At 39.2% G+C, this 15421-nt stretch overlaps 1 protein-coding gene across 1 annotated transcript in view; it reads right to left on the bottom strand.

Moving 5' to 3' along the window:
• Window positions 1–15421, bottom strand: part of OLA1 (Obg like ATPase 1) — a 143560-nt gene that overhangs the window by 109128 nt on the left and 19011 nt on the right. The window contains exons 3-4 of the mRNA XM_075529384.1: window positions 9406–9549; window positions 7232–7359 (exon numbers count right to left, since the gene is read on the bottom strand). Of these exons, the coding sequence (XP_075385499.1) occupies window positions 7232–7359; window positions 9406–9549 (272 nt within the window). The remainder of the gene's footprint in view (window positions 1–7231; window positions 7360–9405; window positions 9550–15421) is intronic.

The following is a 15421-nucleotide window of genomic DNA, read 5'->3' as shown; positions in this document are numbered from 1 at the left end:
TTTGTTCCCCTATAATCCTCACTCTTCATAAATGGATTCACATGATTTCCCTGTTGTTCTAAGCTATTTATCTTGTATTGCAAGATAGTTAAAATTCCTTTTAGAAGTAAGCAAAGTAAAATATTCAGTGCAATTCAAGTTCATACAAAATGCTGGCAAACTTTATAACACGTTGTCTAATGCCATAACCTGCCACCCAACCCCCTCCAAAACACAAAACTCACTGCCATCAACTCAGTTCATACGCAGCTATATAACACTGTATACTTCCATACACAGAAAATTCCACAAGCTACTGTTGAATAAGAACTCGGGGAAAAGCAAGATAGTATCTCCATTCTCCCATCATTACCCCCAGCACATGCAGACATACACATAGACACCAACTACGCTGGAAATAAGAAATTGTTTTTGGTATTCTGTTTACCACAACTGTTGACTGGTTAAACCTTAAGAGAGGCAATTCTGCAAATCTGAACATACTCTCTGTGTTACCAAGTAAGGAACAAAATTTTCTCACAGTTCAGAAAGCAGAACTCTTGTTTCTAGCCCTCAAAATCATATCTCTAAGTATCTAATGAAAAACTTTTAACAAGTTCTATCTATAAATAGCTTGAGAGGAGGTGCAGCTGGACTGCCAAAGGTGCTGTCCTTCAGACAGCACACAAATGTCTCCGCTTCCTGCTGAAACAGAACTGGGAAAGTCATGCCAGCTTTAAAAGGCTAAGGAGGCAGTACAATCAATACCTCGCCATGTTCTCTAAAAACTAACAATGGGAAGTTACACTACTTCTAAAACCAGGTAAAAACAAGTCCCTGTGGCTCACTAACTCTTAGTAACAGAAATTTATTATCTTTCAAAATAAGACACCTGTTGTCAGACAAGTTATTACATGCTGGAATTAAGGAAGAATCTGATTCCCATAATATGGCTGCTGCTTTCCTAATCCATATGGAATCTCTAGCAAACAGTCTTACTGGAAGCGAATTTTGCTTACTGATGAAAGAAAAGCCTCTTGTTAAGCCCCAACTCCTTCACAAAGTCTCTCAAATTTGCTTTATCCCTGCACCGCCACTGACAGTTTTCTGAAGTCCAGGTTTCAGCTCATTACCTCTTCTTCTTGGCTGTTCTTTCTGCCACAATACTACAAAGCCTCCTTGATGTTATTTCTGCCCCAAACATCTTCCCATTCCAATCCATTCAGAATGTGTTAGTATGAGGGTAAGTTAAAAAGCGCTGTCATACTGTTGTCAGGTGCTATCCAGTGCTCTTTGGCTGAGAGCATATCACCCCATGGACACAAGAATGCATCACTGCGCTGTCCTGCCCCATCCTCCCAATTGCTCTGTTTGAGCTCGTTGTTGCAACCACTGTCCGACGCATCTCCTTGAAAGTCTTCCTTTTTCGCACCGCTGTCTAATTTACCGAGCGTGATGTTTTCCTACGAGGAATGGTCTCCCCTGTTCGCATGCCCAAAGAACGTAAGAAGAAGTCTCACCATCCTCTTTTCTAAGGGGCACTCTAGCTGTGCTTCTTCCAAGACAGATCTGTTTGTTCTTCTGGCAGTTCAAGGTACTTTCAGTAGTCTTCCCAACACTGTAATGCAAACTGCACCATTCTGCCCCAGTGTTCTTTGCCCCCTGTCCAGCTTGCATATACATCTGTGGCAAGCAAAACCGTGGTTTGGGTCAGGTGAACCTTAGTCCTCAGAGAGGTAACTTTGTTTTTTGCAGGAGATTTGCCCACTGCAATACATTGTTTATTTCTTGACTGCTAATTCCATGAGTGTTGACTGTGGAACTAAATGAAGTAAAATGAAACTCTTGATGACTTCCATCTTTTCTATTTATAGTGATGTCATCTATTGAAACCTCTATTAAACAAAACCACCATGTGAGGCTATTGTTTCTTGACATGTTTTCCATCTAGGACTATATACTTCTGAAGACAGTGTTTCCATCTCTCTATCTTCCATCTTCTCTAAAAGAAGGCCTGGTGGTTCTGTAGGATAAATGAGGGGCTGCTAACCACACTCCCATCAGCTGCTCTGCAAGGGAGGCGAGCCTGCCTGCCCCCCCCCCCCACATGGACGGTCTCAGAAACCTGTGCAGCAGTTCTACTCGGCCCTGTCAAGGTTGGGGGCAACTTGACGGCAGTGGGGTAGCCATCCCCCAAGAAGACTCTTCAATGTACACAATGTTCAAACAGAAGTCTCGGCATCCTCAAGGGATTCCCTGTGTGTTCCTTTAAAATGCTCTTTGAGTTTGGGCAACAAAAAAGGTCTGAAGGGGCAAGATCAGGGTAAATGTAGGGTAAATGGAGTAAGGTTTCCCAATGAAATGCTCATAGGACAACTCTTGCTTTCTTCAAATAAGGAGCAACGTGAGTGGTCGTCATTGAAAAACGCTCCTGGGCACAATTGTCCTGAGTTACTTTAACCAACGCATCCGAGCTTTGTTCAAAGCTTGCTATGAGCCCTGACATCAAAACCATTCATCCACAGCATGACAAGGATCCAAATCTGACTGCATAAAGGCAATGGAACGACTAAGAGACGCCGTTTCCAGCCATCCAGGAACTAACTGCAAAGACCTGTTTACATGTATGGAACTTGAATAATTCTCCTATGTAGATGCTAGAATATCAACTTTGTGAACTAAGTGACAGAATCCTGCAAAGCCTCAAAGTAGACAAAAACCTAAAATTTCTACCTAAAAAAGGGTAGAAACCACAAATTATCCACACTGACATATGAGGGGCCTTCAAAACAAGCTGAAAAAACAGAGTTGAAATATGCTTGACACAATGGCTGGCTGGATGGATTGTGATAAGAGTTGTACGAGCCCCTGATAAAATGATTTTAAAAAGAAAAAATGGAGTTGAAAGATAATGGAATTTTTTCAGAAACTGTTTAAAGCCTCCTTGTATACACTAAAGATGAACCTCATAGACATTATATTTGAGGGGTAAAAGGTATAAATAGAAATAGGATTACATTTATATGAAGTTAAAGAACAAGCAAAACTAATCAATGACGATGTAAGTCAGAGTAAAGGGCTGACTGCGAAGCGCAATGGAAAGGCTGTTATCTCAACAAACAAGTATGTAGTTACACAAGCATGTAGCAACCCAATTGTCTAACCCACACTGACACTAGGGCTGGAAGGCATCTTTAATAATGCAAAACGCTGTCAGTCAATCAATGCCCAAAGACTGCAAGGAATTTACCTACCAGCCAAAGTCCAAAAGAAAGCAAGAACCCAGAAGCAGCAGTAGTAAATCTAAACTGCTCTTGAAAAGCAAACTCAAAGCACTAAGGACACCAGCCAGACTCTCATCACACATTGAGTTACTGGGGGACAGCTAACAGATCCAGAAAAGAATGGAGTGAAAAAACCTGAAGAAAAATAAGAGCAGCACCCTCTCCTCCTGGTAGGATCCAGGAGCACATCATCTAATGGCTGGGCCTACAAGACCTGCTCATAAAACCATCAGCTTTGTCTGCAATCATCTTTTCAAAGCAAACAGCTCATTCCCATGGTTTCCCTTTTAAAACACTCTCAAAAAGACAAACTCCTCATGAGGGAAAATGGCCCTGGGGTGGCCAGGGTTAGGAGTGAGGAGAGCCTAAGTATAAGGGGACAGCATAACAGAGTGCTCTGAAGTGCTGGATGTGCTCTGCATCCTGATTGTGGTGGTCCATCATGGATCAATACTCGTGGCAGAATGTGTAGACCTGAATGATAGATAGATAGATAGATAGATAGATAGATAGATAGATAGATAGATAGATAGATAGATAGATAGACAGATAGATAGATAGATAGAAGTAATTGCTGTATGAGAATTTCAAATATAAATATGCACATGCCTTAGGGAAAGATGCATTTAGTTAGGAGCATAATATTTTATTGTATTTCATGCAATTTAAGAAACAGATATTAACCTATTTACAGGCCTTTGGGTTTTTTCCACTGGTTTTGTTGTTGTAGTTTTGTTTTCATTTGTTGGTTTGTTTTGCTCTGTCTTGTTTTTTGTACATATTATTATCTCAGTAAATCTATCTAGATAAGCGGGATAAACAATCTGGACTGGGGAACAGGGAGGACATGGGATAAGGGGAGACGGGGGAAAGACAATGGGTGTTAACACATCCAGGGACAAGGGAACAACAAGTGATCCAAAATTGAGCGTGAGGAGGGTATAGGAGGCCTAGTAGGGCTTGATCAAGGGCAATGTAACCGAGAGGAATTACTGAAACTCAAATAAAAGCTGAACAGGATAGTGGGACCCAAAGCCCATCTGAAGGCAACTGGACATCCCCTTAAAGAAGGGTCTCAGGGAGGAGACAAGGTAGTCAGGGTGCAATATAGCACCGATGAAACATACAACTTTCCTCTAGTTCTTTAATGCTTCCTCACCCCACTATCACGATCCCAATTCTGCCTTACAAATCCAGCTACACCAGAGAATGTACACTGCTACAGGTAAGAGCTGGAAACACAGGGAATCCAGGACAGATAAATCCCTCAGGACCAGTAATGAGAGTATCGATATAAGGAGGGGAAGGGGAAGGCAGGGGAACTGATCACAATGATCTACATATAACCCCCACCCTGAGGGACGGGCAACAGAAAAGTGGGTGAAGGAAGACATCGGTCAGTATAAGACATGAAAAAAAATTTATTTATAAATTATCAAAGGTACGGGAGGAAGGGAAGGGAAGGGGGAATAAAAAAATGGAGCTGATACCAAGGGCTCAAGTAGAAAGAAAATGTTTTGAGAACGATGATGGCAACAAATATACAAATGTGCTTGACACAATGGATGTTATGTATGGATTGTGATAAGAGTTGTATGAGCCCCCAATAAAATGAGTTTAAAAAAAAAACCACAGTAATTAAGAAGAGCAAAAAAGTACAGTTAGGCTTACTATATGTCTTCAAGACAATTCTGACTTATAGACCGACCACATGTGTGTACAGTGGAACTACTGAACTGCTCTGGGGAGTTTTCCTGGCTCTAACCTCACAGAAGCAGATTGCTTCCAAGGAGGCTATAATCAAGTAGTTTACCTGCCAATTAAATGAGACACGCCCAAACATTCAGCAGTTCCCTAACCCCAGCCTTCTGTAACACTGGCTATATGTCAACTCTTAATTCCTGATAACACAAATTCATTAAGACGCCCAACATTTAACCCAATGCCTCTCTCCCAAAACATGCTGCTCTTTCTACATTTAGCATCCCAGGGAATGGCACTGTGATTCCTTTCCCTGATGCAGTCTAGGCACCTGGAGTCAACTGGACTTCATCCTCTCCTTTAAATCCTCTCTTCTAAACCCTCACATCAGTCACCCCAAAAGCAGAGAAGCAAACTGAAAGAAGAATGTTGAGGATTTTGCTCAGGTACAGAATTAGCACTTCTTTCTCTACATACCTGAATCTCAAGTCTTGATTACCTGATTCTTTGTCTGCACCACAAATACCTCCAGAATGTCTTTCTAGACTTTCTCCAAAGGTGAAGCTTAATATAGCAGTGCTTCTCAAACTATCTGTGATGGGCTTTTAACGTATGGTGGGCTTTTGTAGGAGAGAGTCAAATTATGAGGCAAATAAAATTTTTAAATAGTATTTTATTGCATTTTACAGGAAAATTTACACAACAAATTAGGTTTCTCCTTTAGCGATTTATACAAAGTGCTTCCTGACATTGGTTACAATTTTGACAATGCGTCAGCAATCTCATTATTTCCATTCTATTTGCTCTGCTCCCTCTAAAGCCCAGGCTTTCATTCCTTTCCTGGTCTTCTACAGCTTGCTTTAGGGTCAGTGTTGAATGCCTGCTCCCAGGTAAGGTAATTCTTTAAGGAAGCGCATTATTCATGGGCGATAGCTTTTATTTTACAGGCCAATCTATTTAGCTAAAAGGTGACCTGCAGAAATAGTTTCAATTCCATGTTCAATGGGTGGATTGTGGCAATAATCTCAGTTCTGTATGTGTCATCTTAGGATGTCAAGTTTGTTCTACATTCTTTCCTCCATTCAATCATGGAACTTCTATTACATCCTAAGTCAGAAAGGCCAGTGGTGTTGCCAGGGATCTCATTCTTCTGATTATATGTCAGAAAAGGTGCTTCTAAAAAAAAAAAAGTGTTTCTAACCTTATGTTAGAAAAGGTTATGGGTCCAGTGAACTACATTCTTCTTTAGGCCTTTGCTTTCCGCCACTCTCTTCTGGTCCACATGAGTGGACATAAAGAGCTGTATTTTAGATAGCCACACACAAGTTTTCTGAGATCCCAGAAACTTCCCACCAAATTAGGATGGAAGCCATTATCTTTGTGAAGTTACATTATGCTGACTAAGCTATTCTCTTAGACTGGTACCAAATCTTTCAGTGAATAATTTTTTTTTTAACTAGTAAACTAGTAAATTTTTTAAAGAATAGTAGCCAATTATTATGACAAAGATTTATTAGCTTCAAATGAAAAAGAAATTAATGATTTGCTATAAAATTTCCTAAATGCTCAGTCTCAATGTCCAATAGCGAACAAAAGGCATTGAACCAAACCATGAATGGCCTCTACCATGTCTTTCCTCCATCTGCTCAAGTAAGACGCTTATCATAAGGTGCAATCTTGACCGAACCTCTTATCGAAGTCCTTATATCTGGCAGGGAATTATTATGTTCTTGCCTCACTTTTGTGGTCAAAAGAATACAACCCAACAGCTCTACCCATTTTCCTCCCTGCATAAGTATCAGCTAGCTGATCTAATTTTCTCTTAATCCACTGAATTCTTATTGCTTAGAATTGGCACCTTTCTTTTCTCCAAATTAACAGCCCTCTTCTGTCAATTTTGCCCCTCTCCACTCACGGAAAAAGCAAAAATACAAATGCTACGACTTAAAAAATAAAAATGTCTTTATAACCAACACAATTACTTCGGTAATGAAACATTTCTAAATGGATCTAATCCAGAAAAGGAAATAAAATTCAATTAGAAGAGACTATCAACACAACATATACTTGGCTATGGAATAACCCTTCACACAAGAGGTAAAGCTAAATAGCATTAAAGTCACAATTAATGGGCAAACCCATGATTCATTTTGTGAAGCAAAGAAAAGCTTCTATTAATCAGTCATTTCTCATTTGATGTGTGGAATAATAGAAACAAAGTACTGGTTTTAACAAAATTAATCAATTAAATAAACAATTGTACTTACGTGTTAGATGGAAGATTCCATCACAGGCACTAATATGAGATAAAAAGGCATTTCCCAGGCCCTGCCCATTGTGGGCTCCTTTCACGAGGCCAGCAATATCTACAACATTTAGAAAGGCAGGAATTTTGCTGGTGGTGGAAAAAAAAAAAAGGAAAGGTCGTTTTATTATAAAACAATTATAGAAATCTGTTTATTAACCATATGAATTCCCTAAGCACTCTAGATAAATCATTTCCTCAGAGAACAATGTTTAAGAAGCATGTAAGGATTTGATAAATCAATGTTTTTAAGTTAAATAAGAAATAACCTTTTAAGGTATTAGGATTTCCATGCCTAGAAAAAAAGAAAAAGTACCGTGATGCAGACTATATGTTTTCACCGTGTCTTTAAAACCTGAAGCATCCATCGTTATACTGGAAAGTTCTGCTGGCGCACGTGCACACACACCACCAGTGGAGAATGCGTAGAGTAAATGGATACAAGGCAATGCAATAAGCATGAAATGAGCCAGCTTAACATTGTGCCAATCACTGGACTATGTGCTACACACATATAAGTACTCATGCAAGCAGCAAAGCAGCCATGAGAAAGGTGCAATCTATTAAGCCCGCCTTATAAGGGATAACATTGCACTTCAGAGAAGGTAAGAAATCTATTGCATGCAGTAAAGAGACCATCTTCATATTTAATAAATACAAACTGAAGAACTGATGTGCAATGCAGTTATCATGTCTATGACTTTTTATCAAAGTGCAGTGAAAGCTAGATAAAGATTATAATTTATGTGGCTTTTATATACATCTGAAATCATTTGAAAATAAGTTTTCAAAATAACATGGGCATCAGTTTCAGGGGCTAACTTGAGGAATACAATTTGAGCATTAAAATAATAACAATAGTGATGGGTTATAATCAGTTGAGTAGCACTGACATAAATTAAAATATAAAGAAAAAAGACAGGGAATTGATCACAAGGATCAACCTAGAACACACACACACACACACACACACACACACACACACACACAAACACAAACACCCGCCAAGGGGGACAAATAACAGAAAAGTGGGTGAGGGGCAAGGGAGGATGATGTAAGATATAGAAAAAATAATCTAGAACTATCAAGGGCTCGTGAGGGAGGGCGGGTGGGGGAGGGAGAGGGAAGAAATGGGGAGCTGATAGGGGCTCAAGTGGGAAGAGAATGCTTTGAAAATGATGATGGTGGCATATGTGCAAATGTGCTTGACACACTGGAGGAATGTATGGATTGTGGTAAGAAATGTAAGAGCCCCCAATAAAAGTATTTTTTTAAAAAGACAAGAGAGCTCCTTCTTACAGCATAATGCCAACTAACAAATGAACAACAAAATTATAAAATCACCATTTGATACTCATCAGACTAATAATTTATCCCCCAAATCCCTGGATCTTAACACTAGAGGGTGAACTGTGCTTAAAAATCATAGAAATTGTTGAAAGAATGGAAGGAAGGGTGGAGAACAGAAAGTTTCACACTAATCTTGAGTTCTGACTTAGGCTTTGACTGGGGAAATGACAGTGCTCTTTATTGACTTATAAAAGTATTAAGGAAGAGCAGTTCAGGGTAAGACAGGGTGAAAGTAGGAGGCCTGTTCTGGAGAAGTAGAGTCTGAGGCAGCAATTTAGTCACTGTGTCGAGTGTCAAGAAGGTAAGTATACATAAACTTGGAGTTCAGGAGAGTTCAGGGATGGAGACAGATAGTTGAGATTCATCAGCACATTTCAAAATAGCAAAAATCCAAAGACATACTAAATTCTCAATAGTAGAGAAATAGTATATAAACTGCAGTATATCCATACAGTATAAGGTTAATTACAAGTTTTAGAAGCTATTAAAATGATTATTTACATCTGTACTTATTAATCTAGGAAGATACTAGTAGAAACAACAGAATAACAATAGAGTACCAAAAACAACAGAAACAAAAAAAGTACTTTGAACCCACCAGCTGTGGCCAGGAAGAAGGGTGGGTCTATCTGCTACAGTAAGATTGACAGTCTTGGAAACCCTACGGAACAGTCCGGCTGTCCTATAGGTTTACAATGAATCAGGACCATCTCGATGGCAGTGGCTTTGAGGTGCAGAGATTTATACAAGGCCACCAAATAAACAAGGTCTTAAATGTTTTCTTACCTTGCTGGTTTGTGGTACTGGCAAAGAAAATCAAACCTGTCGTCAGGCACAGGTACTCTGCTCTCATTAGGGTCAATAGTGCAGAATGGAAAATTTTCTGCTGAAGCCTGACTGTTGGTTAACACATTGAAGAAGGTAGATTTCCTAAAAGAAATAAAAAGCCATTTCAATCAATTATTTGGTTAATACTGAGAAAAAAGATCTCATTCTCATTCCAATGTTCAATTAAGACGATGGCATGAAAATACAATTGGATAGGGGAAAGAAATACATCATAACGAAAAGAAATCAATGACTGTTTCAATTCTGCAGCTCATGACTTATAATTATGTTTCCATTTCAGTCTATTTGGAAGTTGAATAGCATTTTCCCAAGACATGCTTGCTATAAATGATAGCTAGAGTCACAATACCACAAAGATTATTTTATTCGTGAAGTCCTTGATAGAAACAATGACTCCACCTGTACCTAAGAGAACCCTTTCTAACATAAATATACAAAGATGCAAAGCGATTTTGTTCAATTACTTCCTCAGTATTCCAGAGTGCAAAGCAAACACTAACTTGGTCAAAAGAAATGGGAGATAGAAGCTCAGACTCTTTTATAATTGAATTCCTCAAAATTTGAATTTTTTCAATAATTTTGCATTATTCAAATAAAGAATAAAAACTGATGGACAGTAAATAAATAACTAGCCAACAATTATGCCCCATAACCCAGCCACGAGTTTGTCACCCTGTGGTAGCTTGGGTGTTACTGTGATGCTGAAAGCGAGGGCACGGCTGTATGTTAGACACCATTAGGCACCCAGTGTGGTCAGAGAATAGTAATCCTGCCAGACTAAGCTAGGCTAGGAAGAAAGGTCGGCAATCAATTTCCAGAAATTAGCCAATGAAAACTTTATGGATCACGGCATAACTTTGTCTCCTCGCTTGTTTAGCGTATGCCATCAGGATGGATCAATCATCAGGGAAAGTCATCATGCATGGTACAGCAGAGTGGAGTGTCAACAAGAGCTTGGGAGACCCTCAGATTGATGGATTAGCACAAGAGCCAAAATGACCAGACCATGCTGGTGATTATGAAGATAACCTAAGGGCCAGGCAACGTTGTATCCTGCTGTCTATAAAGCCACTGTGGGGCTGAGTCAGTACAACAGCAACTACCACCACCTGATTCTTATTAGGCCTGTGTGTTCAGAGAACGCCAATTCATATTAATATCAAGAACATTGTTAAAAACATGATCATTGCCATGTTAAAACTCAAAGTACAATTCAAAACTAAAGAGGCTTTTTAAAAGTTGACTTGTTTTGTACTGCAGTTCAATTCTATTACTAAGACAGTAAAGAATTCACTATGCTGTCTGTCCTTGCTCTAGAAATAGGACTGTAACACTCAAGAGGTTTTAAAATGAAAAATACTGTTAGGAAATCTTTTTATTTCTTCACTGGAAGGGTTTCTTATTTCTTATATAAGGTTTATGTGGGAATTGCAAGAAAGCTGTTGCTAAATGAACAGACATGGTTATAAAAATATTTGCATACAGATCAAATGATAACAAAAGAATACTCAAAAGTTTAATGCTGTTAGGGTGATGGGAATATAATTATTTTTCTCATTTTCAAACATCGTATAAGGTAAAAATGTTTATTACAATGGAATCTAATCAGCCGATAGCAACAGAACAGAACAATCTTAGACTTACTACAGTTGGTTCAAGGAGCCCTGGTGGCACAACTGTTACAGCACTCTGCTACAAAGTTGGAACCCACAGGACAAAGATGTGTCAGTCTGCTCCCATACGGACTGACAACCTTGGAAATCTTATGGGACAGTTCTACTCCATCTTTTAAGGCTGCCATGAGTCAGAATTGATTCAATGACACCAAGCGCAGTTTGAGATCAGTTGGCTGAACTGACAGAATTCTTAAACCAAAGAATCAGTTCTCTGAGAAGAGAATGGTGAACAAAAAAGCAATGATTGAGGTTTACCTAAATACTACTTGTAAACAACTCTTAGCAACAAGATACTTACATTGTACTCAGAGGTCTATAAATATTGCTCTTATATCACATCCAAACTAAGCTCTCATAGAAATTCTTGCTAACAGAGCCACATAAATCACTAATAGTTATTCAGAACACAATTGGTCAAATCAAGTTTTCAAATATCTGTTTAACATAGAGCAATGAATGTTTAAAAACATACATTATGTGTACATGAATATGTGCTTACTCAAGCACACGCACCACCAAGTCAATTCCAACTCATAGCAATCCTGTAAGATAGAGCGGAACTGGCCCCATAGGTTTTCCTAGGCTGACTACTGATGGGAGCAGATTGCCAGGTTTTTTCTCCCATGGTAGTTTTGAACAGCCTGCCTAATGGTTAATAGCTGAATGCTTAACCATGGGGAATTCTACCAAGCCTTTGGAAAAAAGTTAGCATCAATGCTGCACAACTTGTCCAGAATACAGAAAAGAATGGCAAATTCAAGGGCTCATCTTATGAAGTGAGGATGGCCCCGATACTACACCAGGCAAAAGCATCAATCACCAGAATAGAAAATTACACATCAACATGCTTTATAAACGTAAATACAAAATGTAACAAAAGTTTAGCCCATAGAATTCAACAAAACATTTTTCTAATACATCATGATCAAATGGGATTTATACCATATATGCATAGGTAGGTCAACAATAGAGAAGCAATCGGTATAGTCCATCATATAAATGAAGCAAAAGAAAAATCATGTAATCATTATCAACCATGCAGAAAACTTATTGACAAAATCCAGCGTCCATTTTTATAAAAACACCCAATAAAATAGAAGGGAAATCGTTCATCATAATAAAGGACACATATATAAACCAATTGCCAACATTCACTTAATAGGTTAAAGCTGAAAGCATGCACCCTGAGAACAAGAAGGAGATAAGGAAGCCCTTTATCACCACTCTCATTTATTATAGTCCAAGAGCCATTGGACATCAAAAAGAAATCAAAGGCATCCAAATTGGCCAAAAAAGAAAAAGTAAAGCTCTATTTGCAGATGATATGATTCTATATGTAGAAAACCCTAAAGACTCACAAGAAAATTGCTGGAACTAACTGAAAAATCTGGCAATATGTCAAGCTATAAAATCAACATCTGAATATCAATAGGACTTCTGTATTTTATAAGGATGAGAACTCTAAAAGGAAATTAATAAAACAATACTAGTTACAACAACCACCCAAAAGATAAAATACTTAAGAAAAAACCTAACCAGATAAATAAAAGACTTGTTCAAAGAAAACTTCAAAACATTACTACTAGAAACTAAAAATGGCATACATAAGTAGAAATTCAGAAAATATTCCATGTTCGTGGATAGGAAGGCCTAATATTGTAAAAATATCAATACCAAATATAATGCATTTACAATCCATTTCAATCTTTCAGGAAATGAAAAGCTAATCACCAAGTTTATACTGAAAGAAAAGAAACTCAGAAAGGAATGCGTAAATGAGCAATAAGCTAAGCACTACTGAAAGAGAAAGGAGGCCTCTCACTCTCTGACTCTTAAACCTATTACAGAACCACAGCAGTCAAACAGGCCAGTACTGCTTCAGTGACAGACATGCAGAGCTGCGGAAAAGAACAGAGAAGCACAAGTGACGTAACACCAAGCACCTACAGACAACTGCTTTTCTTTTTTTAATAAAAGGCCAAAAACACCTTCAATGAGGAAGAGGCAGTCTCTTCAACAAATGGTGCTGGCAAAACTGGATCTCCATTTACAAAAGGATGAAACAGGATCCATACTTCATATGATGTACAAAAATGAACTAAAGATGCCTTAAAGACCTGAAGGTAAATCCTAAAAGTTCATCAATGAAACAATAGGGAGAAGCCTAAAGGTCCTAATCCTAGGCACAGACACACTATCAAGCATAATGAACAACACTCACACCACAGAAAATAAAATAGAGGGCTGCAGCTTCCTGAAAATAAACCACTTGTGTGCACCCAAAGCCTTCATCGAATAGTGAAAAAAGGATAATCCATATTGAGAAAATAATGTGTCAATGTTAAATTGAAAAGGAGGCTAATCTAAAAACTCTATGAGCCTACAACACCACAAGAAAAAAATGAATAACACATCTTAAAATGAGCAGAAGACATGAAGATAATTTACTAAATTTAACATCCAGATGGCAAACATCACAAGAAATGCTTGCAATCACTACCCATTAGAAAAATGCAAACCTACTGAGATACCACCTCACACCAGCACTGAGAGCAAAGTAATGATTAAAAAAAACCATAAAATAACAAATGCTAGCAAGAACCTTTATATTCTGCAGGCGGGACTTTAAAATTGCACAGCCACTGTGAAAACAGTGTGGTGGTTCCTTGAACAAATGGGGATAGAAATATTATATGACCCAGCAGATTATTTTGGTATATAGCCTAAAGAAATAAGCAGAAAAATATGAACAGATGTATGCACACTATGTTTTTCACAGTACTATTCACAATAGCAAGAAGAAAGAAACAACCCAAACCCCAGTTGATGGAGGGATGGGTAAATAAACTCTAGTCCATATATACAATGGGATACTATGCACCCATAAAAGAATGATGATGAAACAAACACCTCATGGCATGGACCACTTCAAAAGATACGGTGAAGTAGGTTAACCCTATAAAGGCAAATACAGGATGAGATTACTATTATTTACAAATAAAACTGCTGCAGTCTCCGTCTCTTAGAGCAGCCCTCCCTTCCACCCTCTTCCTGTCTCTACTTGGGTTTGGCAATGTGCTGCACTGTCACACAGAATCACAAATTGTGCTTAAATGGCTTATTAAGGAATGGGGTATAACTTGGGGTCAGGAGAGGATTTAGATCCCAAAGCATGTAGGCCAACTCTCCCTTCTTCAGTGCAGGAAAGCTCTCAGCCACCTCAGGACAAGATCTCCTGGCCGTGACATCTGTAGCTAGCAGCTCTGCCACTGGGCCCCAGCCAGGTCTTTATGTCACAGCCTTTGACCACATTAGAGTTCTTACAGCACAGTGGTTCTCAGCCTTCCTAATGCCACAGTCCTCTAACACAGTTCCTCATGTTGTGATGACCCCAATCATAAAATTATTTTTGTTGATACTTCATCACTGTCATTTTGCTACTGTTATGAATCAGGCAACCCCTGTGAAAGGGTCATTTGACTCCAAAGGGGTCACAACTCACAGGTTGAGAAGCGCTATTTTAGGAGCCTTGTCTCTGCTGTTTCTTCCTTCTATTTTTTCCTACAGCTTTCTTCTTATTTCTTTCTCTGTGAAAATATCTCTGGGTTTGGGTGATGCACTGAGCTGCAATCTACAAGGTTAGCAGTTCAAAGCCACCAGGTGCTCCTCGGAAAAAGATGAAGCTTTCTACTAGCAAAAAGAGTCACTCTTGAAAGCCCACAGGGGTAGTTCTACACTGTCCTAGAGTTACTATGAGTTGGCATTGACATGATGGCAGTGAGTTTGGTGGTGGTGGTGTTTTTTAATCATTTTATTGGGTGCTCTTACATGTCTTATCACAATCCAAACATACACACATTGTCTCAAGCACATTTGTATGTATGTTGCAATCATCATTTCCAAAACATTTTTTTTTTGTAGTTAGTTCAAGGATCGTTTGTTGGCCTTTAGGAGTTTTTCCCAGTCCAGTCTGTTGGGACACTACACCCTGGCCCCAAAGTCCACCTTCAGCATTCCCTGGGGACCTTGCTGCTCCATTCCCTTGCTGTTCCGCTGCACTCGCCCCCAGTGCTTTGCCTCGATGTGGTGGGATCAGGTTGGGCGCAATTCCCACATGGTGTCTCTGGTGCTGTCCCCCACAGGGCGATGGGTCAGTGAGGGGCATCATGTCTCATAGTGGGGCTGGCCATGTGGTCCTCTCTGTGGACTGGCTGCTCTAATTGGGGTCTTCCTCACGGCCTGGTGGGCCAGGACATGCTCCACTCTCTCCTACTCCC

This window comes from Tenrec ecaudatus, chromosome 13 (genome assembly GCF_050624435.1).
Source record: "Tenrec ecaudatus isolate mTenEca1 chromosome 13, mTenEca1.hap1, whole genome shotgun sequence".
In the NCBI taxonomy this organism is placed as follows: domain Eukaryota; kingdom Metazoa; phylum Chordata; class Mammalia; order Afrosoricida; family Tenrecidae; genus Tenrec; species Tenrec ecaudatus.
Note: the sequence above shows the minus strand (reverse complement) of the source record. Positions and strands in the feature narration are given on the sequence as shown.